At 40.2% G+C, this 24,662-nt stretch overlaps 1 protein-coding gene across 1 annotated transcript in view; it reads right to left on the reverse strand.

Moving 5' to 3' along the window:
• Nucleotides 1–24,662, reverse strand: part of LOC139730364 (BMP-binding endothelial regulator protein-like) — a 46,269-nt gene that overhangs the window by 11,842 nt on the left and 9,765 nt on the right. Inside the window, exons 4-10 of the mRNA XM_071641231.1 lie at nucleotides 17,100–17,182; nucleotides 13,345–13,441; nucleotides 8,232–8,314; nucleotides 7,459–7,558; nucleotides 6,750–6,856; nucleotides 2,169–2,306; nucleotides 990–1,094 (exon numbers count right to left, since the gene is read on the reverse strand). Coding sequence (XP_071497332.1) covers nucleotides 990–1,094; nucleotides 2,169–2,306; nucleotides 6,750–6,856; nucleotides 7,459–7,558; nucleotides 8,232–8,314; nucleotides 13,345–13,441; nucleotides 17,100–17,182 — 713 coding nt within the window. The remainder of the gene's footprint in view (nucleotides 1–989; nucleotides 1,095–2,168; nucleotides 2,307–6,749; nucleotides 6,857–7,458; nucleotides 7,559–8,231; nucleotides 8,315–13,344; nucleotides 13,442–17,099; nucleotides 17,183–24,662) is intronic.

Genomic DNA, 24,662 nt, shown 5'->3' on the forward strand with positions numbered 1-24,662 from the left:
AGCACTAGCGATATGTTTGACTCCTCGATGTGATCGATTACAATCACACACACACACACAATACAGCACAACACACATTAACACCACAAACACGTAAACTCACTAGACGAAGTGACTTGAAACAATTAAAATGAAAGCCCTGCCAGCTAGTCGCATCGGTACAACGATTCTTTTGGAACTGTATGAAAACAAAGGGTGAAATGACTTGCACATCCAGAAAATCGGATCAATCCTAAGGATTACCGGGGTAACGGTCATTGAGGGGAATGCTAAGTGTTCTATATATCAACACCCACACCGTCTGAGAATGGGAGCTGATAGCCAGCTCTGTGGCTCAATTTGGCTAACTTTGATAGATAGCATCGATAGCAGCCATTGTCACCCGGAACGTTACGGGAATTAAGGTTTATTAAGTTCACGGACTATAATCTTTGTTGGATGAAAACGTCTGTGTTTGTTTGTTTGTTTATCCATTTGTTCGTCGAAAAGAAAAAGTTCTTACATTTTTTTTTGTTTTTTGGAAAGCATTCTTAAAGACCGCGACACATGCACAGACATAAACGCACACAGAACACACCCAGAACAAGTGCAATTAAAAGTAGGTTTCAGTGGGAAACAAAGGTCGTGTAAACACAAAATAAAAAAAAAAAGCTGGATGTGATAAAGAAATGTGATAAGACTAGCTAAAAGAGAAATGAGGTCTAGGTGATGGAAATTGAGATCGTGTGAAGAAAAAAGAGATAATTTGAGATGCCGTGGGTGGGTATGACAAATGATCAAGTCAGTTCTTCGTCTTTTTTCCCCCAAAAAGATGCAAACGAAGGAAAGTCAATAGCTTGATGGGGCGGGATGAAAACGCCTATGGGGCGAGTAATTTCATGGATTGATTAGGCGTTGTTGTGAGGTATTGAGTCCTGGAGCAGTGTTCATTTTCAACCCTTCGATTCGGCCTAGTTGCGTCCGCCCCCCAATCCGACCCAGTGACTCACCGACTCGCATGTCAGGTTTCTCGCACACTCCTCGACACGACAATGAACGACGCCATCATTACAGCTGCAGAATTCACACACGGTTTGGTGCCATACGTCACCATCCTTGGATGGAAGGGGAAGAAAGAAAATGATAGCATAAGATCACATCAGTCGATGTCAGTGATTTTGCTTAGACAGAACGATGGTGTCAGGGAAAAACGTACAACTTCCAAACACAACAAATCGCAGAAAGTATTTGTCGCAAAGAATGCGTCCTATAGCACTAAAAACCACCAATGATGTTGATAATGATGTTGCAAAACCTGGCAATGATAATGGTTATGATGATGGTGGTGATTGTCGAAAAGATGATAAAAACAATAATGGTGATGGTGATGGGTGATGGTGATGGTGATGGTGATGGTGATGGTGATGGTGATGGTGATGGTGATGATGATGATGGGTATGGTGATGGTGATGGTGATGGTGATGGTGATGGTGAGGGTGACGGTGACGATGGTGATGGTGACGATGGTGATGGTGATGGTGATGGTGATGGTGATGGTGATGGTGATGGTGATGGTGATGGTGATGGTGATGGTGATGGTGATGGTGATGGTGATGGTGATGGTGATGGTGATGGTGTTGGTGATAGTGGTGGTGGTGGTGGTGGATACGGTAATAATACCAACGAGCATTCCTACTTTGATTGTACAAACTAACATTACTAAAGGATGATAGCGATGTCGACATTGAGTTCTTGTTCGCAGTTGTGGTTCGTTTTTTCATGTCGACACATCAAAGATACTTCAGCTAAAACAAAAGGCTAGGGATGAAATTAGGCGTCTTTCTCAAAACAGCTCGATTTCTTCTATAACGGTAAAGAGATACAAAGAAGTGATATGCTGCGGATGTCTTTAATTGCTGTCAACATTTTACGTTGAACTATTGCTTGAAGAGAAGATACTGATATGTATATAGACAGTCAGAGGGAGCAAGTGGGAGAAACAGAGGTAGATAGATGGAGATAGAGAAAGAGGAGGAGGGCGGAGAGACTAGAAACACATAGGAACATACGACGCTACCGCAGATGAAGATCTCAATTAGGATGATAGATCGCTTCATTGCGTAGTCTCATGATCCTAATGCTGCTTGATGTAACTGTCTACGCGCGTCGAAGCATTATCTTGTCCCCACCTGATATTTGGTCCCATTGACTTCGCAGACGAGAGGCTCACATCGCGGGCAGCAGTCCCCTTCTTCGTGCACTACGTGGCCGGACGGACAGTTCAGAGCTGACGGACACGTTTCCCGATGACACATGACCGTCGATTCCTGTGCACGACAAATAGGACGAGAAATGTAGGCCACTTAGGGTAATAATTGGATTGATATTAGCCTGTGTCACTCAAGTGTTGCACCATAGATACATCGGCACACACAGGCATGGAAGAAACGTAGACATATTAATATGTCTATTCTTCTTTATTGAATATACATACATGCAGGCGAATATAAAATTATGTGTTCTAATTACAGAATAGAGATAGATACGCCTATTAGCTGAGAATGACGGAACAATGATTGTGAAATCTGGAAAATGCGTCATTTCTTTTGCTTCTCACACCATCCATGCTCGTCCTATTATCACTTCTGTCAGTGAATCAATCTCTGTTTTTACTTAAGCAAAATTCAATCTCTGGAAGAGACTGTTAACAGGGTGTTGAAAACTCGTGGTGTTGCCAATTTACGGTTTCAAGTGGGAATACGTATCGGTTTCATCGATAATTATTTAAGTGTTGACCACAGATGGTAGTCATTACAAAGAGGCATAACTTGATATCTTATTAACTGACAATTTCCAACGATGAGGTGATGCCGACACAAAACATGTTTCAAATGTTGTTGACTCAAGTTAAATCCCGCATCTCAAATACACAGGGGGATTACAAGTTGACAGGTCGCGCATTCAAATTCCTCAAGATACGGTGGGAGAAGAAAACAGGACAATAGAAGAACGTAGGCAACCAGCCACGGCAAATTACTATCAGCGCTGAAACTCATCGGTTGCGAAACTGCTCGTCTTCCGCTCCTGCGCGGAATCTACACTCGGAAAGAGAGCGCGCTGAGTGATCCCATTGCGTTTTGCACTAGGGCTGAGAATCACGCCCCAGCATTCAGAGGAGAACACTGGAGTCGACTCTAAAACAGTGATTTCTATACTGTGTGCTGCTAGATGGGTTATAGCGAAACGTCTTGAGTTAAAGTGGAAGTCCAGGCGATTTTCATAATTTCACATCATGTAGTTCATAAATCGACAGCTTCATGTTTAGATTTTTGGGATTAATTGTGGTCTATGAGCAGAGGAACTAATACTCCCAAAAGCCCCCCGCCCCCCCCAAAAAAAATACACTGAACGAGGTAGTAGCTTTACTTCAAGAATACATGAGTTGTGGTCACCGTAAAAATGTATGAGTAGGAGGCTCACATAGCAATGCAAGTCCATTTACAATACCACTTGCTTGAATCATTAGGTCACCTGTGTAGAATTTATGCATCTTTTTTCTTCTGTTGTTCTGCTTCCTTGAGCCCCACTCATGCATTCCTATGGCTATGTCATCATCCTTGTTCATTGTGATTCGTTATAAATTTTGAAAACATTCTTATTCTTCATCCCAATTACTATAAATTCTCAAACTCTGTAGGCTTACCCAGTGTAACCAGTTTATAATTGTTTAAATGTAAGAGTCTTAAAGTCAGCCGGAATTCTCCTTTAACGACGATTACCTTCGACAGGACTTGCTTTGACAAGCTATAGGCTCTTGCTTTCATCTTGTTTTTTAACTTACAAGGTCGCTTGCACGGTGGCCATCCCTTAGGGCTCCACGGAAGGATTACTACTCAGAAAAGGGGAATACTCTGCGAGAAGAAATTATGATATCACTCAAGACGAAGAACCGAGACCGATGGCTGCGGTTAGTCATTTTCATATCCGACGCGATAATTGACGTATGGGATTATTATCATCCTACGTTGTTTCGATGCCCGGGGCTAACGTTTAGGGTGCGGGCTATATACAGGGAAGGATGGTATACCTATAAGAAGCTGTTTTGGAAACAATGCGTAAGATGGGAGCAGAATGAAGCAAGAAGTATTTCATTCAGGGGAATAATTACATTCAACAGAATTGCGAAGGCCGTTAGAGAAAGGGAGAAGGGGGGGGGGAGGTTTGCGTAGATAACTTGATCTGAACATCAGTTCCGTCGAAATGAGTTGGTCACCCAGTATAGCGTGTTGATCTCGTTGATTTGACGATTAGTTCTGTAACTGTAAGATAGGCATCAATTTAAATCATGGAACAACCATGCATTATGCCCATGATAATGATGTAGGGCCGCGCGTACTCGAATTTTTGAATTAACTTCTGCTATGTTGGAAGAGATGCGAAAAGTTTATTGATAACGGTCTCCCCACCTGTATACTTAAAGATTTGTAATGAAATTCATGTACGTGTATTATTTCACATGATTATAGGGTTATACTTGTAATGTGAACTCTTGTTTGTATTTTCATGACTTGTGAATAATATATTTGATATTGTTATACTTATTTTCTTTTATATACAAGTGGAGAAATTAAACTTACTGAAACTGAAACTGAACTGAAAAAGTTTATTCAGTCAGCATATAAGCCTACATAATTCCTGCGTAGGGTCTGTGTGCTGCAAGTGAGATTTCATCTAAAAAAAAAAAAAAACAACAACAACAACAAAAGATGTACAAATGATGTAACCACGGAGGAAGGACAGTCCCTCGACCCAAAACGGATCCCAGAAGTGTTTGTGAGGTCCCATTTAGATGAATCAATTCCATTTCAGAAATCGAAACAATGTTGAACAGCATCGAGTTATTGTTTTAGTTATAACGAAATTCTGATCATAACCAAAGAACTTTACTGGTCCCGAAGACTTCGTTATAAAGTGGAATCGACCGTATATTCATTCAAAAGAACTACGTAGCGTCCCCTACTTTCATTAAAATTAACTTTCTCAGCGACACTTATTATCTTTTCGAGGCAGAAGACAGTGGAACATTATCTTTATTTTCAATACCAACTCATAAGACTTCATGTTTATAGATCCTTGTGGTATAAGTGTGATTGCCCGAAGCCCAGAATATTGTAACGCTGAAAATAAAATAATTTTTTTTTTAATATTCATTATTGCTTTTCTGTATTTCGATGAGATTAAAAAATCAGCAACGAAGTTATTATATCAATAACATTTTCGTGTGCCTTCGTTATGATACCATAAGTACATGGAGCTTACAGTTAATTTTGAATACGACTCCATTTTTTCCCCCAGGATGCTTTGCGCAGAACATTTCCTGTTCCTCCGAGACGTTTTCTTGATGAATCATCTTTTGCTTGGAATATGGATGACCAACGTCTTTTTATTGTAATTACTATAATCTCAGTCTAGGTCATGCGTTCCAGCGGATTACGAGTTTGACCTACTAATCCTCACCTGCCAAACGCGCGCGCACACACACACACACACACACACACACACACACACACACACACACAATTATACGTACACTCATGATACACACAAACACGCACGAACTCACACAAAGATGTAAACTGAATTGAAGGAGCACGCCGCCAGGCGGTCAAGTACCTGCTTGTCATTCTGCTTACGTCACGCCACGCTCGTCTACCTGAAGACGGAGTTATGAACCTGACGCACGCCCATTTCTGAGACAGGCATTGATGACGATCCTACAACCCTCGACTTTAATTACGAGTCATGCTTACCGTGTTAAAAAAAGAAGAAGAAAAATGACCCCAATTCATACTGGAACGTGCTTTTTACTGCTCTCCTTAGGGTAGGTCATGATAATCCTCTTTCAATTTCGGCAGTTCCGGTGAAAGGGGTGAAGGTCATGTTTGCTTTCCTTATGAACGGAACAGAAGCCTGTACATGTATTTTTTAGCTCTTGACCTCTTGTTCGTTGACGATAACTGACACCGCTCGTCAACTCTTTTGAAACGATACCCCTCCTTTCTTCCATTTTTTTTAAACATCTGCTGTCTCAATGAATGCATGTCATATGTATGTAGAAGACTGTCGCGGGTAGATAATTATAATCTCAATCGGTTTGAATCCGCAGTGATTATGATATAAGGAATTTTAGCGATCCAGTTGTATGTGTCTTCATGATAATGATGGAGGGTAAAATTCTAGTCTATCAAAGAATAAATTTTTGATGCATTCTGGAAACATACAGCTCAGCTGCAAAGTTGTTGAATTATCAATTTTGAAAACTCATCAAAATCATGTGACGACAACTATGCAGTGCGGCATTAAATTGGAGTTGAGCTTTACTAGATAGCATGCAGACGGTTCTAAACTGCTCGAGTGGTTGATTGTGAAACAGAATCAGATCATAGCATCAAGCTGCATATATGCGTATGTGTGCGTGTGTGTATGGGGGGGGGATCAATTATCATTATTTCAGAGTCGTTCACCCTTCACAGGACAAGCGGGGATCCCCCTGTCCTTCGTCTCTCATCCGTCTGGGCCTACGACATGCAGAGGGTATACATCCACCCTCTCCCTCCCTCCCCCCCCCCCGCACACACACACCGTCAACTAATTAAACGCCGTAATTTGGAGAGGAAAGGCTTATTATCGAGGGAGGAAATTTGATGCAGATTTATGATCTTCCTTGAACAGTTCCCCCTCTCTTTGCTTGACTCCCTTTATTAACTCACCAGGCAAACACACTTTGTGCACTTGTCCTTGAATACTGTCTCTCCGGCGTCGAAGACTTGGTTCTGGAAGAGGCACCTATCCCCCAGATCGAATACTTTTCTCTGCGCTGGAGTACAAGAAAAGGAGGAAATGATTATTAAACATTTTGAAGGGTCACTATAAAGAAAAATAAAAAAGACAAAATGAATGATTTCATTATTGATTTTAGAAACACTTCAGGTCACTCACAATCGGTGATGTTGTGTAATCCAATTCATCTTTGATGATAGCATCGTTTGAAGTATTCTCAGAAAAAAAAAAACATTGATTGGTTCTCCATTAGCATTCTAAACAGAAACAGGTGAGTAATCAATCCCCTGGGCATTGATGATCCGTCCTATCAGTGTATTAAAACCTAACAATAAAACTAGGGAATAAAAGTTGAACATTAACTTTGGATGAACCTTCTCTGAACTGTTTGATCAAAATCGTCTCATGATTTTCATGTAGAGGGACTTGAAGACGAAAATCGAATTCTATTGGGGATACACGGTCCTGGAATAGGTGCAGTTTCAACATCATTTTCGTTCAAAGGAAAAGATGACGTGTCATAATTTTGCATACTATAAAGCTGCCGTAAAATGCCATTTAGTGGAAAATCCAAAGGAAATGATTTCACAGACAGCTTATGGGACTGAAATTTTGATTCTCAGCTTTGCTACAACTTACCTACACACTTTGGACAGCACTGGCCTTTAGGTGTGTCCACTTGGTATTTGGGACAAGAAAGAACAGGGCAAGTTTGTCTTGAACACGTGACTCTGCCGTTCTGGAGGTTGCGGGGGGAAAGGGGACAAGGTACATGATAAAAATGTATTACCAGAGTAATCTATATTATCGATATTACAAGGAATTAGACTGCATCATATCTAGTCTTTGTCAGAAGTGTTACCTACGCCTATTCTTCTGCATTTAAACGCGCGTACAGACATGATTTAGATGGAACTGTATGCCCTGTGGCCAGATGTTGGGAACATATTTTCAGCATTTTAGATCGATAGCATCAACAAACAATTAAACGGTTTACGTCCAAGTGACTTTCTCATTACGTGTCCATTGGTATTGATACATCGTGACGTGCATTTGCCATGCACAAAGTAAAGATACTTAGCAACCTCCATTGAATAAAGCATCAAAAACTCATCATGTCTTATAGTCTGAAATTATAATATAAAACGAGAGAGTAGAGAGAGTTTACATATTATGTAAACTCTCTCACCCTCTCTCGTTCTATCGTTCTTCCTTTCTCACAGAAAAAGAAAAAGTGCGAACATGACTGAATTGAAATTATTATTACACAACAATGTCATTTTGTTTTTCATAACCTGGATAATAAACACAAAGTATACTTTACATCAAAAGGGTCATTCAAATTATCTTATCGTTTGCTTTGTTCATTGCCTCTTAGCCTAATTTTCCTGACTCAATCGTCTTCTCTTTACCTGGCAGGTGCATTCTGTACAGGGATCAGAGTCCCTGTGAAAAGTTTCTCCCTCTGCTATGTGCTGGCCGTCCACCATACACCCTGTACAGAAAAGGTAAGAACAAGTCAAGAAGGAAAGAAACAAAAACAAAACGAACGTCAGAAATAATTTGAAGAGATTGACCACAAAACGGGTCAAGCGCCAACCCTAAAACATTTGAGAGCATGTCCATTACCAAGTATAGCCCAAAACAAAACGTTTCCAGGGATATCTCACTTGCAACAAAACAAGGAATATTTTTGAAGTTCTGATAAAAAAAATCCCATATTTTCGTATCATTTTCTTGTCATTTTCTTAATAAATATCATACACTTAACATGTTTTTAGCAGTTTAAATCGCAAATATCTCAAAATTGACAAGAATGGAGTTAAGTCGTTTTGCAATCAAAATCTGCATTTGTACATTTTTGGTAGATGCATGGTAAGCACTATTTGGGCACCCGTCCCGCTTCATCATGAATATTCATCATCTACATGTATCCGTAATACCGTGGAAATACATGATTTTTACATTTCTCGGCAGTGTTTTTACATTTCCAAGCAAAACAGAACATGTTTCCATCTCCCGGCGAGACGTTTTTACATTCCCCGTTGATGCAATTTTTCGAGATTTTTACATTTCCCGGCGATACGTTTTTACATTCTATGGCACCTATCCAGCGTTCTGGACACTTACTTGTACAGTATCTTACTGCCTGATGAATATTCATGATGAAGCGGGACGGGTGCCCGAATAGTGCTTACCGAGATGCATGCGCTTGCACCGCTGTCGAAACAGACTGCATATACCCAATTATGTCAAAGACAAAGTGAATCAAATGACAAAACAAGAGAAGAAAATGAAATGACTATAGATACATGTTCTCACGAAAGATTCAACGCTTCTTATTCATTTGAACTGTGTGATGACATCGTATCCAGTTCTTCCACACTATCGCTCAGCAAGATCTTCCGAAAAAGATTGTTGCAAAACCAATGGATGAGAAAAAAGAAAGCCTAAAACTCCTCCACCTTCGCCCAGGATCGTTCTTCCTCTATCGCGACTGGAAGCAACTGGAAGGAGAATGGTATATTAGATTTATCCTCGAACAGTCGAATAGCGGCTGACTTTGATAACTCTTTCCATCCAATCACTGATGAGTACTTGAACTTTCACGATTGTTCCAATCTGTTAGTTGTATTCATGCTCTATTCTTTAACCTATTTTCATTTTCCCCTGTTCCCGTTGCCTTTCACCTTTGTATTTTGCATTCAGAAATGAAACAACTAACTTACAGCGTGAAGAAAATTACTTCACACGAAATTGCAAACATGAAAACAAATAGCTTGGGACGTGTCGACGCGCTCTCATTAATTGTATGAGGATATTGGCAAGGAATGGGTCTGAAGAGAGAGTCAAGGCCATGCATGAATTAGAACCTTTCTTCTACCGTCCTTGGAAGTACTTTAAAGGACAATTCCCCTCCATGGTCGATGTCTTGCTTTACAAAAACTATACACAAAATAATTAACATTTGATAACAATTGCACATACAGTTAGAAAATTATGGAATTTTAACATTCCAAATTTGTGTTGTAAGAGTGCGGGAGCGGTTCTCATCAATTTGCGTTTTGGTAAAGATTACGTATGCTCATTTTAGATCAGAGAATAATATATGAATGTTAATTCATGTATGATAATTTTGTTTTCGTCACTTATCCATTTATGGTTGCTATTGTACCCCACAAAAGGAAATGAAATTTTACTGGTTTATTCTGCCTTTTCCGTCTAGGCATCGGATGCTTGTCACATAATGATTCGCATTTTGGGAGACTGTCACCGGTCAAATAAAAATCAAAATCAAGACATCTGTCATGAGAGTTGATGAACGAATGATAGTTTGTTGCAAAATTCTGATTTATATTAGATTTGAATCAACATTGCCCTGTTCGAATCTGTGTCACAGAACCGTAATTTCAGTGGAAATTGATCACAGTGCTCACACAAGGGCAGGGGTGGGGATGTCTCTTTAACATCCAGACACGCTTCCACGCATCAAAATACTATAGTTCTAGGTTAATGAGCTATGTAGAGAAAGGTATCTATTTTGTGTGGATTTCGTGTATAGATCCATGACAATTCAATAACCAGAGTAGCACGGAGAAGGGAGAAAGAACACAGGCAGTCTTTTTTACTCCCCTGAATGATGGTCGGTCACGGTTTGACGATTAAAACAGGGATTGTTTCGTTCTTCTCCAGATTTTGGTGGGAACTTTGGGAGGATTTATCACTGGCCTCGATGGATGTTTCTCACCAATGAAGCGAAACCACGACCAGATATATTCGCAGGAATTCCCTAGATATTCTTTTTGTGCCAAAATCCCCCCCCCCCCTCCGTAAGTCAACTTTTTTTTTCACGAAATAATTTTCTTTGATTTGTTTTGCTTTATGATCATCATGATTATTTCGTGTTATATGCTTGTTGTCTTGCTTTTCCCGCTGTTATACATTACATCCGTCTTCAAGATTGGGGCCTTTTATCTACTCCTTACCAAGAACAGATTATGTAATATTACAGATGTATGGAAAATACCATTTATTGGAGGCAAATGGTAAACCTTTTCTGTGCCGGAAACTTTGGACAGAGTGTATCACGTTGAGTGGTTTTTCTGTGGCAATCAGTTCTCAAAGCGCACAAAGGGTTAATGGGGCGAAATGACGCCACCTGTCGATGGCGTTCTATACGCGTTTAGCTCTGTGTCGGGATGCGTCGCGCGCCCAGCCACCGGGGTTCGCCTACTGTTAACCCCCGACGACCCATCAACATGCCCTCATTCCCTACTTCAAAGAATTATGAAACAAGTCACAAAGCATCGCTTGACTACGGGAGACCTGCCTACTCTATGAACACCCTTTGTTTTCCCCCTCTAAACAATATCCCCATCTTGATTCGGATATTTTCCGCTGGCTTAACCGTGGACGTGTTGAACATAGACGATCATGTTACCATGTAGATTAAGTTTTGTATTTCATACAAAGTCTTCGTAACGGGCGGCTGACTCCGACAACGTTAGCCGACAAGGTTGACTACCGGCAAATTAAAAGGGGCTTAGCCGAGGGTCATTTATCATAAAGACTGAAATAACACGTCAGTTTAGGTGTACGTCTGTCACGACATGCAAAAAAAAAAGCGTCGTTTTCACTGTCTTTCTTTCTCTTTTCTAGCATGCACGTCGAGAACCCCAGTTTCAACGGTTGCTCGGAGAATAGATACGCTTTACAAATCGAATCATTTTCGTAATTTCAACCATACACATGCCATTGAAAATCGCCACTTATGACTGGCGCCATCGGAGATGCCGGGTAATTATCGATGCATAATACAGCGTCTTCCTTGTACAGATCTCTGTCTATACGGCACAATCGGAAAAACAAATTTTGCTCGGAAGCATCGTGCATTCCTATTGAGAAGACAGGGTTAATTCACTAAGTGATGAAAACTTACGTACTTTTTTTCCTTCTTTTCATTTCCCTTTTCCCCCTTGCCCCAACTTTGTCATGTAAGAACCATGAACAAAAATCACCCAGATGCAATATCCCCACATTACGGTACTAATAATAGTCATATATCTCTTTTTTTCTTTCTTCTGCAGAACGTTTGTTCACGAGAGGGGAAAAGATACGAAAGGGCAGAATATAATTTTGAAAATTGACTCTGCAATGAATCGCCCCAAGCTCTGTCTCGCGAAATGACGCTAAAAGAGCGCGTCTCGTGGATTCCAATAAGTGACTAACCTAATGAATACAGATGCATATGTCAGTTCCGTGCCTCGTACATCTGCCAGTGTCGTTAAAAACAAATCAACATAAGAAAAATAATTGATTATATACACTGAAAGGCCCCACAAAACTCTGGAGTAAAAATATCGAGGGCCCCATGCCGACTCGAGCGAAGACTAGTTCGGGTACATCGCGCTGGAAGTTAAAGCCCCACTGATAGTTTGGCTAACAGGGCAGATTTCCGTAAAGAAGAAAATGTGATGATTTGTTTTGTTCTGAATAATGGGTTATGTAATATCCAAAACAAAAATTGATGGAGTAGTGCAATCTCAGAGTATAAGCGGACAACCAAACGTCAATACAAGAAGCAACAGCCAATCACTGACCAAGAGTGTCGAAAGGAACATGCAGAATATAGGCACCTATGGGGCAGCATATTATGAAGGACGCCCACTGCTTGTCATACATTATTTTCAGAAATCAGATGATATAATACCATTGCCTCGGAGTAGCTATATTTCATTCCCTTTTATTCATAAGCCGTCTCTTTTGATATCATGGCGATTGAGAAGAGACTGAAAGCTTACCAAATATGTTTGTCCTCCTTCTGTGGAGATGTTCGATTTTGGTGCTGTTTTTTATGTCTACCCATATTTTCTTATAATACATTCATCAGTTTTGACAAGGATTTCATTTGAATGAAATAAGCAAGTTAATGATCTCGGGAGCTATTGGATATAAATAGAAGCAGTAGGGAAAGGGGCTGGGTAAAGGATGTGGTTCCTCGCAAAAGAGTTACAGCAACTTTTGACATTCACACAAAAGAAGCGTGTACAGGAAAACGGTGTTTAAATACATTATGATGTTGTGTTATAGGGTAGAAAGAGACGAACTGAAAGTGCGCAAGAATATAAGCAAACGAGTCAGGGAGCGTGCCGACTGCCAAAAGTCGAGTTAATTGAAACCGAAACTTTTTCTCAACTATGTGAAAAAGTAAGGTACTCAGTTCCATGCTATTTGCTGTTGCGACAATTGCTCCCCATTAAATATCTGCAAGCTATAAAAGTCAAACATGAATCATACCCACAAACATAACCCTATAACCCTAAACATATAATCCTGATCCTCACATCAAACTAAACCTTAAAGTAAAACCATATCTCTATGTCCTCGGAGAAAATAAGACCAGAACAAATGTCGCAGGAACAAATGTCGTGTTACCAAGGTACTCTGGGTAGGGCCAAAACAAACAAACAAACAAACAAACAAACAAACAAACAAAAATGGAGACAATGGGTGGGTCTGTCTTACCAGCACAGGACGGACAACATTCTCCTGGTAATATCTGAGTTCCACCCGGACAGTCGGTCGGCTCACACTGGATCGTGGAGGCGGTGATGACACCCTCCTACAAAAGATGTTTGAATGAAATGAGACAGCAAAACGCAAATATTACATTAATTTCAAACGAACTACTACGTCGGCATCGATACAAACCAACTAACACTGATACGTTAATCCGGTATGCGTTCATTGCACTCTTTAACGCAATAAAACCTCCAAATTTGTGGCTAGGCTTTCGGGATTTCGATTTACTAGTAATTCAATGCATCCCATAAAGATCAGTGGCAATGATTATTTTTGAGAGGGAAGTCAGCTCGTAAGCAATGAAAAAAAGTGAAATAAGTAAAACTTATTGACGTCATAATCAGGAAAAAAGAAATAGATGAATACTCATTTATGATGTTCTGAAGTCAATACCTGAAGGCAAGATCATGAAGATAAATCAGATAATCTTGCACGAAAAGGAAGGCAAACCACAGTACTATATCCGACTGATGCCACATCACATCAGAGCGATACCATCATGATATTGCATAACTAAATGAGTTTTATGTTCATGCAATCACTATGCTTGCCCCGCTAGATGATGGGAGGCGCGAACAAAGCATAAATAGATGCAGTCAGTCAACAATTAGTTTAATCTTACATCTAACGTTAGAGGAGACCTCCAGATGATTTAAAGATTTTTACATTCGAACAACTATAAATTAATTATACTGAGGACAGACTTTCAGAATTTGTGAGAATTAAGAAAAAGAATAAGAATAAGAATAAGAATATTTTCAAAATTTAGAACAAATTGCAATGAACAAGGATGATGACATGGCAGAGTCACCATAAGAATGCATGAGTTGGTGCTCAAGGAAGCAGAACAAAAGAAGAAGGCATGCATAGATTATACACAGGTGAACTCGCAAGTAAATGCTATTGTAATGGAATTACACTGCTACATATCTGAAATATGTGAACATCCTATGTCATCATCCTTGTTCAGTGTCATTTGTTTAAGATTTTTCAAAATATTGTTTCTCTGCTCAAGAACCACAATAAATTCCACAAATCTATACATGGAGTTGTTGGTTTATGCACTACATGATATGAAATTATGAAAATCGTCTGGAATGTCCCTTTAACACTTTGATACATCAAGGGCAACTTTTTAGTGATGTGCACTTTCTAACTACAAACTTGCTCAAAAAGCCTAATTAAGACAGAATTTTTGCTGGATATCATCCGATGATGGTCATAATCTAACGCCATCACCCTATCGATCATTTCGTGTTTGGAAATGACCGTGTGCGCATGCCGGCACTACTTCCAATGTTACGTCATGGGCATATAGTCGCGATACTTCTTGGATCGGCATAGCATGCCAAAATGCGTAGAAGGGATTTCTAATTATCTATAATGATGGAGGTCTTTCTTCAACAGGTGTTATTCTGTGTCGCCTTCAGCCATCTGTTGTAGCTAGTCAAAGTGTCTTTGTCAAACTGCAGCTAGACAGTGAATTTGTAAACATTCAAGGGTCCAAACAGATACCGGAATGTAGAATGTAATCTTGAAAGAGGGATGCTCTTTTTAAGATGAAGCAGTATAGCAGTTTCACTGTAGGAAACATTGAAATAAAAAAAAAAAAGATCATGGCGAATGTTATGACCAGTTGAATAACAAGAACCCTTATATTATTACTGGCATTTAAAAAGTAACAAATTAGCAAAAACGCTTTGAGCAGCCGGCCCACATACAGTAGGTATTCGTAGAAGAAAAAAAAAGTTACCACCATAACAGAATACAAGTATTGTGTCTTTGCCGTGTTTCTCGTCCGTTGGTTGAAATTTCAGCAGAGATGTCATTATTTCCCGTTGGTGTGACCTTAACTTTTCATTCAAGATGCTCCGGCGTAAGCCGCAAAGCTCCTCCTCAGAATCTTGACATTGTAATTATTAAAAAGTGCAGGGATTTGGTCTCTTGGGTGATTTTTCTTCATGAGAACTGACATCTTGACTCATCATCGGCCATTCTATCTAGGGAGAGAGCTCGCCTTCCTCTCACGTCGTCGGTAAAAGAGCGCCTCCCCATCCCTTGGCGCACCGCTCGCGAGCCGTGAATCATCACCGGCGATTTGACAAATTGCCCTGTAACTCGTGTCCGTCATGGAATCATAGCCATCGCAGACGATGAGCTTGGACATTTCAATTAGTGCGACAGCGCTCTCCGATGGCGATGTACGAAGTGAAACGCGCGCACAGGTGTCCCACCGAGGGGAAGTCTCCAATTTGTAGCATCTCGCTCCCGCGAGAAATAAAGTCGCTTAAACGCGAGCGAAAGCTCGTTAAGTGGATGGGTTTAGCGCGCTCAATTATCAATATGAATTTGACAGTTCTTCAGCTGTCTTCCGTTTGATGGGATTTCTGTTACAAAATTGTTCAAGGGTATCCGACTTGTCAGTTCGCTCTCTCTCTCTTTTATCCGGAACTTGAAGATGACAATCTTGATTCATGAGTGAATTTAAGCGGAAACATATTATGCAACATAGGAAACGTATTAATAGTAATACACTGCATCTCATGATCATGGGTTGGTAAGACGTGGGACTTTGTCATACGATATGCTAGGAATGGGCACGTGGTCATATTTTTTGACCTTGAAAGTTGAACTCACTGACGATTGGTCATTCGCAACTTGCATACAATTCGCCAATGATGAAGACGATTATACCTAACAGTTAAAATAAACATTTTTATTCTCGGGGAGCTTTTCGTCTATTACCTCCTTCCTTTAAACAAATGTAGAAGCAAGATGCAATTCGGCTTAATATACCATAATTCTAATCCAACATATGTTTGTGTAAACAGTTTATAAAGAAAATAGGTCAATTGTAATACGTAAATCCTGTGCTAGCGAGAAGTTCCATCTTCAGAAACTTTAAAAAAGGGCAAAAAAAACAAACAATTAGCCCTCGAACACTTCTGTCTATTTCGAAGTTCCATTGTGATTCCTACACATGATTCCTATGTCTGCGATGAAGTGCCACATTATGTTGGAACCTGATGTTTATCATTCTATCATGCACAGGTCCCTGATACTTATTGATAGTAGATTCCCTTTACAGCCATAGTTTCGTACATGTATCATCATTCGATGCTGAAATAAATGGTTTTCATTTCAGAAAGGAAGCATTTCACTAAAACCAAATTACGCACTTCTGGCAAATGACTAACAGCAAGGATACGTTCTTTAGCTCGTGTTTAATATGTCTGGGACGACACCCGTTTTCCAATGTGCGTATTAACTGCATCTAACTTCTTCCAGTAAGGTGATATGTTTTCCCTTTCACCTATTCATTCATTTTCTCTAACACCTTTTATTCACTTTTCTTTTTTGTTGTTGTTGTTGTTGTGGTTAGACGATGAAGCAATTGCGATAACCATAATCATTCAAATACGTATCCTATCCGTAATCAACAGAAAGTGACGCAGCGCTCTGCACTGTTTATTCTGAGTTGTTTTGCTTTATATTTTTTTTCTCGCTTTGTTTCGTGTTCTCCCGCTCTCAGCTGACTGCCTTTAAGAGGTGAGAAAACAAGTGACGCCATCGCACCCCAGACTTTCAGAGCAAACTGAGAACCGGGCCTAGTTCATCACTGTTTATGAGATGGGAGTTGAGAACTACATTGAGCGTGCATCCCTGCCCTGGGAAGGAAATTGATGCTGTCCACTTACCCGACACTGGAACGCCCTACACGAGTCATCGTGAGCAGCCCACTTGTCGCCGCTCGAGTAGACATCACCGTTATATCGACAACCTGATGGGAGAACATCAATCAGAAAGACGGAGGTTCATTCAGGAGGAAAACATCAAATCCATCTCACGAGTTACCATGACAACATCATTAAAGTCCACACTTTACAAAAAACAACAACAAACAAAACACCAATTCTTAGTAGAAAACGTTTAGTCAATGTGGAAATAGAAGTCATTAGTGACACTTTATAGTGAATGAAAGGGGAGATATCAATATTAGCAAACAGTCAAGTGTTGCCATCACTACAGATATTTGTGGTATCTAGGAATGTATCCTTTTCCATTTTAATCATGACATGGACGCTACATCGGCATAACTACCGTACGCAGCATGCAAGATGAAATATCCACCACTACTTACAGGTAGACACGATAACTTCCTCACGCCAAGTGCGGGGTCTATTGATTATTGAATCTGTTAATGAAGCAATTTCCTCGCAGGTTTCCATGTCAATTAAATTCGGTGGTATTGCACGGATGTTCGCTTGTTGATGATGATGATGATGATGATGATGTTGTTGTTGTTGTTGTTGTTGTTGTTGTTGTTGTTGTTGTTGTTGTCGTCGTCGTCGTTGTTGTTGTTTATCCTTCGGTTTGATATTGATCAGACGCAGTTACCAATTACTTAGTAACATCCGACCCAGATTTTCACAGATGTTGTGCAAAATGCTTTGATCAAGGACTTTTGGTGGGATAATCCCTGCAGAAACCTTTGCTGAGATTTTGTGTTGTTACTAATGACAACTTCAGTGAAGATAATTATCATGATTTTTGTTTTCTTGAAGGTACCCTCTTGAGTAGAGACACTGTTTTCTCAGAGGGTCATGGGGCCACTATAGCCCCTTATACCCATGCACACACCTACACATCTGGATCGACGTTGAAATACAATGTCGTTAGGTGGCGAGTGAAGGAGAGAAGTCTTTTGGCGAGCGATGAGTTCATCGGAGAACATCATCTGTCTTTACATCGTTGCCATGGCCACCACAGCATAGGCGCTCTTCACTTTCACTTGTGGTCGTTTCCGCTGGACAACGCGGGTTGGCATCATTCTCGGGAACCTAATGCAGTGTCCCCTGACGGTTCCCCACACTTCTTGGAAGGCATGCCCTCTTGAATTCCTCCAGAAAAGTTTTCGATTAACCATAATAATTTCAACGCTCCGCAAAAAAACAGAAAAGAAGATAAACTGTAGACTGCTAAGTCATATAAGTGTGGATGTGGTGTAAAAGTTGTCATACGACAGACAATAAGCACAAATTGGTTTCAGCTTTTCTTGTAAGGTTTCAATTTGAATCTTATTTGTCTGGCCTAGTAAAATCAAGTAGCACCCCGTTCTCCCACCCTTGCAACCATTAATTTATCTGTATCAAATCCTCTACGGAGAATTCATATCATGCAAAAAGAAAGCAATGTTTTTGCAAAAGGACAACAAAACAATGTTTCCTGACTAGTATAACTGAATTATATTTTTGTACGTACTGCATAGACAAACAGCATTAAATCTCTAAAACACGGTCCCCACCTACCCACATCTGTGTCAGTTACTCTCAGCCTCAGAATAACCAAGCTTAAGTTCGACCACGCTGGTTGGATTACCCGTGGATGGCCCGCCAATCTTGGGCCATTAAAAGGATCTCGACTGCGATCTGCACGAATTATCCCGAGTTGGCATTCCATTGCCGTTCCTTAAGCGGTGCCATTAATCAGAAAGTATCTATTAAAGTTCATCAATGATATGACATCAGCCATATGCATGAAGGAGTTGAGTAACCCCATCAGATCGCAAATTGACGTCCCTGGGGAGGAGATATGGGAGGGTTTTATGCTTTGCATGGGACTAACCTGTGCAAATATTAACATAGAAATGAAGTCACTTTTCTCGACTTATTCTTTTTTCCAGTCCGGAGCTTGGCAAACAACACATTTATTTGCAGTTTAAAATGAAAGATTCCTAGGTACCACGGTTTAACAGTAACGAGTAGTTGATTGTTCATTTCTTCGAATACGTTGCACATTGGAGGCATCTAAAGACCTACAATACCAAGAGGCCTCAACGAACGAAAAACGCGAGGTTCATCGTCTGGGGCATGAAAAAGCATGGGAATAGACGGGAACTGCGACACACCTTCGCGTCGCATCTTAGGTACGTGCGGCAGGTCTTGATCTCCTGAAGATGGAGGAGGTTGGACGGGGGTCGGGGTGGGTGGGTTGGGGTGAGGTGACGGGAGTGGAAAGGGGGCAATGAGTTGGGAGGGAAGGGGAGAAGGAAAGTTTCAAAAGTTATATGAGGGGTGGGACTCGCAGGAAGAGGGAAGGGGCCAGCGTAGGAGCAGGCATGTATAGTGCCAGGCTGGATATATTGTGCCCTGACATACGACTTGCCTCTACTTTGGCCGCGCGTCCATGGGTGAACGCTCTACCAATAGACCCACTAGTCCCACAGGGCACGGTAAATGAAGTTCGGCGCCAACCAACATATGACGGGCAGAGCGAGGGAGAAAGGCTGAATAGAGAAAAGATCACACAAGCGTCGAGCACAAAGGAAAATATCTGAATGAATCAGCATTTAACTGGGGTAATCTCGGCATATCCAAAAGAAAACCCGTCCTTTAGGGGTCGAGTCAAAAGTTCTTTCCGTGAGAATTGTGCACGCGTGCCCTTGAACGCTACCGGCCAAGATGTGTGTTAATGCCTCTCCCTCTCGTAGGCTGATTGTCGTTCTTCCTCGACACACAAACTTGCTTGAACCGCATGACTATCGAAAACTGGCAAGAGCCTTGATAACAAATGACAAAGGAGTGCGACTCGATACCCCCCCCCCCCCCCCCCACCAAAAAAAAGGAGAAAATATCAACTCATTCCATTCATAACACAAAGAGAAATGAAGTATAAAAAATAATGACATAATGAAAGGCTGAGCTACATAAAAACAAAAACATGAAGACTGTTCACTTTCGCCACAATTGGTGTAATCAAAGGTGACTCTACCAATAAGAATACACCATTTTATAGAGTGAGTTTGGATTCATCATTCCTTCTGACCATGTAGAAACATAGACCATGATTAAAGGGACATTCAAGACGATTTCTATAATTTCACATCGTGTAGTGTAAATCGATGGTATCATGTATTATATAGATTTGCGTAATTTATTGTCGTTCTTGAGCAGAGAAGGCAATACTCTGAAAATTTGCATACTTATTCGCATTTTCGCATACTTATGTCAGTAATGTAGAAATGTAATTCCATTACAATGCCACGTGCTTAACAAGATTACCTGAGTATCGAGTTTATACATGCTTTCTTCTTTTGTTATGCTTCTTTGATCACCAAACAATACTTCCGATATAAAGCTGCTATGTAATCATCCTCGTTCATGTTAATAAGTAATGAGTTGTAAAAAAAAATAATAACTTCTCGTCCCAAATACTATAAATTTCGAAACTTTGTACCCAGCATTATCAATAATTTAGAGATGTTCAAATGTAAAGGTCTATAAACATCCGGGGGTTCGATTAAATGAATATTACCAGGAAACCATGATTTCAACCACAAAATGGCTAATTGCCAATGACATTGACTCCAAATAAGTAGGGAATGAGGATGAAGAATATCATTCATCATCAAGGAGAAAACAACAAATCTACGTTGTCTTCTTCAAGCAAAAGTCTATGTTCACTATAGGCTCGCAGTTTCGCCCATGCTCCACCTTCTATTATGATGATCATCAACAATTTGTTCATGTCTGTAATTCTATTGTGACCACAGTTTTCTTTTTATTATATTGGTGCTCCCACAGTCATAAGTATTTTTTATTTTAATGACAACATCAACCAATATTTGGTACCCCGACTCCCGATATTACGTTAGAATAACGTGTAGAATATGTGTAGACATGCTGAGATCAATGAGCAAACATCTGGGGAAGGAGACTAGGCGCATGGCAAAGCCGATACGTTCCCGAATCAGGGAGGCTGTGCTATCGAATTCACCTGAAATTCAATAAACCTTCAGTCGCCTGAAAATGTGCCCATGCTCACGAGCGAACTTGATACATTTATGCCCTGAATATGGTGGGTATAGGATTTACACCCCCGAGGTGTCACATCGTGCCTCGGTGACAGTCTGACATTACCTGGTCCTGTGTCCAGAACATGCAAATTAATCGAATGTCTTCCAGGTTCTTCACGGAGGCAGTAAGAGAAGAGGCAGAAAAATCTATTCCGGAAGTCCTCTTCTCCCCCTCTGACACCCCCCCCCCCCTCCACACTCTATACCCGCGTGCAATTTGAGACTAACCTTAATACTGGATAAAACTAAAGTATTAAACGACTGGTGTAACTTTGCCCGCCATGCGAGAACTTACAGACACAAATGTGACCTCATTGCTAAACAATAAAGTTTTGCCGTTGAAGTGGCGGAAAAGGAACTCTGAATAAAGAAAAAACCAAAATCGATGACATTTTGACAGAACGGTGTCAAATTGTAATCTTACGCGGACTCCATCAGATTTCATGTTGTCTTCTTTTGTTTTTCCAAGTCAACATAGTATTTTCAAGAAGTACATTGTAAATGAACTACATGTATTGAGCATTCTTTTTATGTGATCATACATTTGCAAATTAGTCTTCAAAAGCGCCCCCCCCCCCAAAAAAAAAAAAAAATGCACCTGTGAGCAGACAGATAAGATGATAATTTCGCTGGAGTTTATACCACAGTCAGTGTGGGAAATGAAATACGAAAAAAACCCACACCATTTTCTACATTTAATAGATATTTTCACCTACATGCTAATCTCAAAATTGCATGACAAGATTTATCTCTTCTGAGATGATTTATCGCTGCAAATCATATCCAGACGAGTCTGCACTACGACCATAAGACACAGTGGGACGGTTAAAAACCAATTAATATTTTTTATGATCTTGAATGCTGTATATTCATGATATTTGATTTTATGCACAATAAGCACACTATAAGTCCAATTGAAGAGAGTAACATGTAAAATTCCACAGGTTTGGAATGCATTTTTGGAGTGATGTAATCTACACTAGTCCATGACAAAGCAGGAAATATTTGTTTAATCAAATAAGCGTAACTATAACATCGATTGATATGCATCGTTATATTGCACGACCATGCACTATAAAACGAAAACTGGACACGGACTCCGACGGCGTAACCAATCGCAAATCGCATGCCATAAATAAACCGTTAATTGCAAGTTTTCTAAGCAAACGAAAAGAATGTATGTATTTATAAAGAACATGAATTTCGGATTAAATTTTTGAACAAACTTCCTGAAATCTTGGAGAGTTTTACTTTAGTCACTTTCATGCAAATATTGAAAGCACCATAATGTGATGATACAAAAAAAAAAATGGACTTAGGCCCTCTTGCGAGTGAGCTCATTAGTTAATGCTATTATGTACGCACGTACATTATGTATACATGCATACATACACTTACAGACTTAGGTTACTCAATTCTAAATGTTGAATATCCTTGATTTTGTAATCACGTGTTTATTATTTATTCTCTTTCCGCGGTGTGTAATTCCTTCCTGAACTTCCGCTAGCGTGGCGGAATGTCGTACATATTTGATCAGTTAAGCTGAGGGAGGTTTGCAAAGAAAGAGAGAGAGAGAGAAAGATAGAGAAAAAAATATCATCAATTATTCGTGAGCTGGAGCTAAAAAAGAATAACCTTGATTTTGAGGTGCGAAGCTCCTGTTGATATCCGATGCTTATTGTGGCGAATGTTGATCATTACCCCCCCCCCCCCCCTTCACACCGGAGAGGAAGAGTCGATTATACTGACGGCACCATTTTGCGCACGTCTAAATGTAGAACTAGGCCTATTTGACGGATCTCTTTATTGGTGCAATCTATCAATGAATATAACGAACTCAGGAAGGAAACTTTCAGATACGTCAATTGGATGTTATCACTCAAATTTCATTCCGTATTTTTTTTTTTTTAAATCGGCCGCTAATAACACAAAGTCGTATAGGCGGCATTCCCTACAGTGAAGACTGAGTAGGGTCGGTATTTGGGGTGATGTGAATGGGTTATCAAAGATGTATTATTTAACCCACATATCTATTTGACAACCAAACAAATAGACCGGGTCATTCGGGGATCAAGCAGCGTCACTGAGATCTTATCAGTTTGTCATCAACCTCTCCCCTCGATGTTCTGTCTGTCTGTCTGTCTGTCTGTCCGTCTGTCTCCTTGTCTCTTTCATTCGTTCTTCCCTTGATTCCTTACTTCCCTCATTTCTTGAGCATTCTACACAATAGTGTTAAAAGAGGCGGGAAGTTTACTTAATAACTGTTTCTGCCCCGAGAAAACTTCCTGCCTAAATTTTTCTCTAATTCTGTACTGTCATTCCCTATAAAGGAAGAGTTTTATTATCATCAAGAATGCCCGATCAATGCGTGCGATTATACGTGCCTGTGATAAACCGGTGGCGCCAAGAACACAGGGAGGAGGAGTATATAGGTCTATTCCTAATGAATTTCGAAGGTATTTTCCGTGCCTTAGCTTATGGAATAATCACACAATTGATGTGTTTATCTTTCCATGTTTTTTAATGCTCTACTCTGCATAGGCATATTTGCCTGGTTGTGTTTGGTACAAGTTGGTAACGCTACAAAAAAAAAAAAAAAAGATGCAGACAGAAGTTTATATCTTACTAAGACAAACCGCGCAAATGTAGGTAAATATTTGATATTCATCATGAACAATTGAATTCTTGCACTGTCCCAATGTATTAAATTCATATCACTTCTTCAAATATGCGTTAATTTGTTTTTCACCAAAAATATGTATTGTGTGTGAGAATGTGTGTCTGTGTTTCCGTCTGTCAGTTTTAACTATGTATCAATTATACTTTCCTTTTGTATGTGTGTGGGTAATAGGAATGTGTGTGTGCGTCTGTCTGTCATTCTGTCGGTTCGTTGATCTACTGGTATCTGTCCTTCTATATCTTTATGTGTATTGTATTGCCCACATGTATACCACTCCTACATATACCAGGGCCCTGTTTCATAAAGCTGTTCGTAAAGTTACGAACAACTTACGGGACACTGGTGATCAGTTCTGATGTGCTATACCTATCAGAATTTCCATAATTGAGCACTAGAACTGATCACCAGTCGCTCGTAAGTCGTTCGTAACTTTACGAACAGCTTTGTGAAACACCCCCCAGGAAAGTCTGAGGTGTTAAGTACTGGATTGTTGTAGAAGATCATGCGTTTCTATATAGGTTATACTTGGTGAATATAATCTATTCATATGAATGAAATTTTATGTTCATCAAAATTAATGTTGTATGCGAAGATATAGCGAGAGAGAGGGAAAGCGAGAGGGGGAGGGATGTAAACATACAAACATATTAACATTAGTCACTTCATATGTGGGTGTGTTTGTGTGTGTGTGTGTGTGTGTGTGTGTGTGTGTGTTTGTGTGTGTGG

This window comes from Diadema antillarum, unplaced genomic scaffold (assembly GCF_040938485.1).
Source record: "Diadema antillarum isolate AM-2024a unplaced genomic scaffold, OU_Dant_1.0 seq00000303_RagTag, whole genome shotgun sequence".
In the NCBI taxonomy this organism is placed as follows: Eukaryota; Metazoa; Echinodermata; class Echinoidea; order Diadematoida; family Diadematidae; genus Diadema; species Diadema antillarum.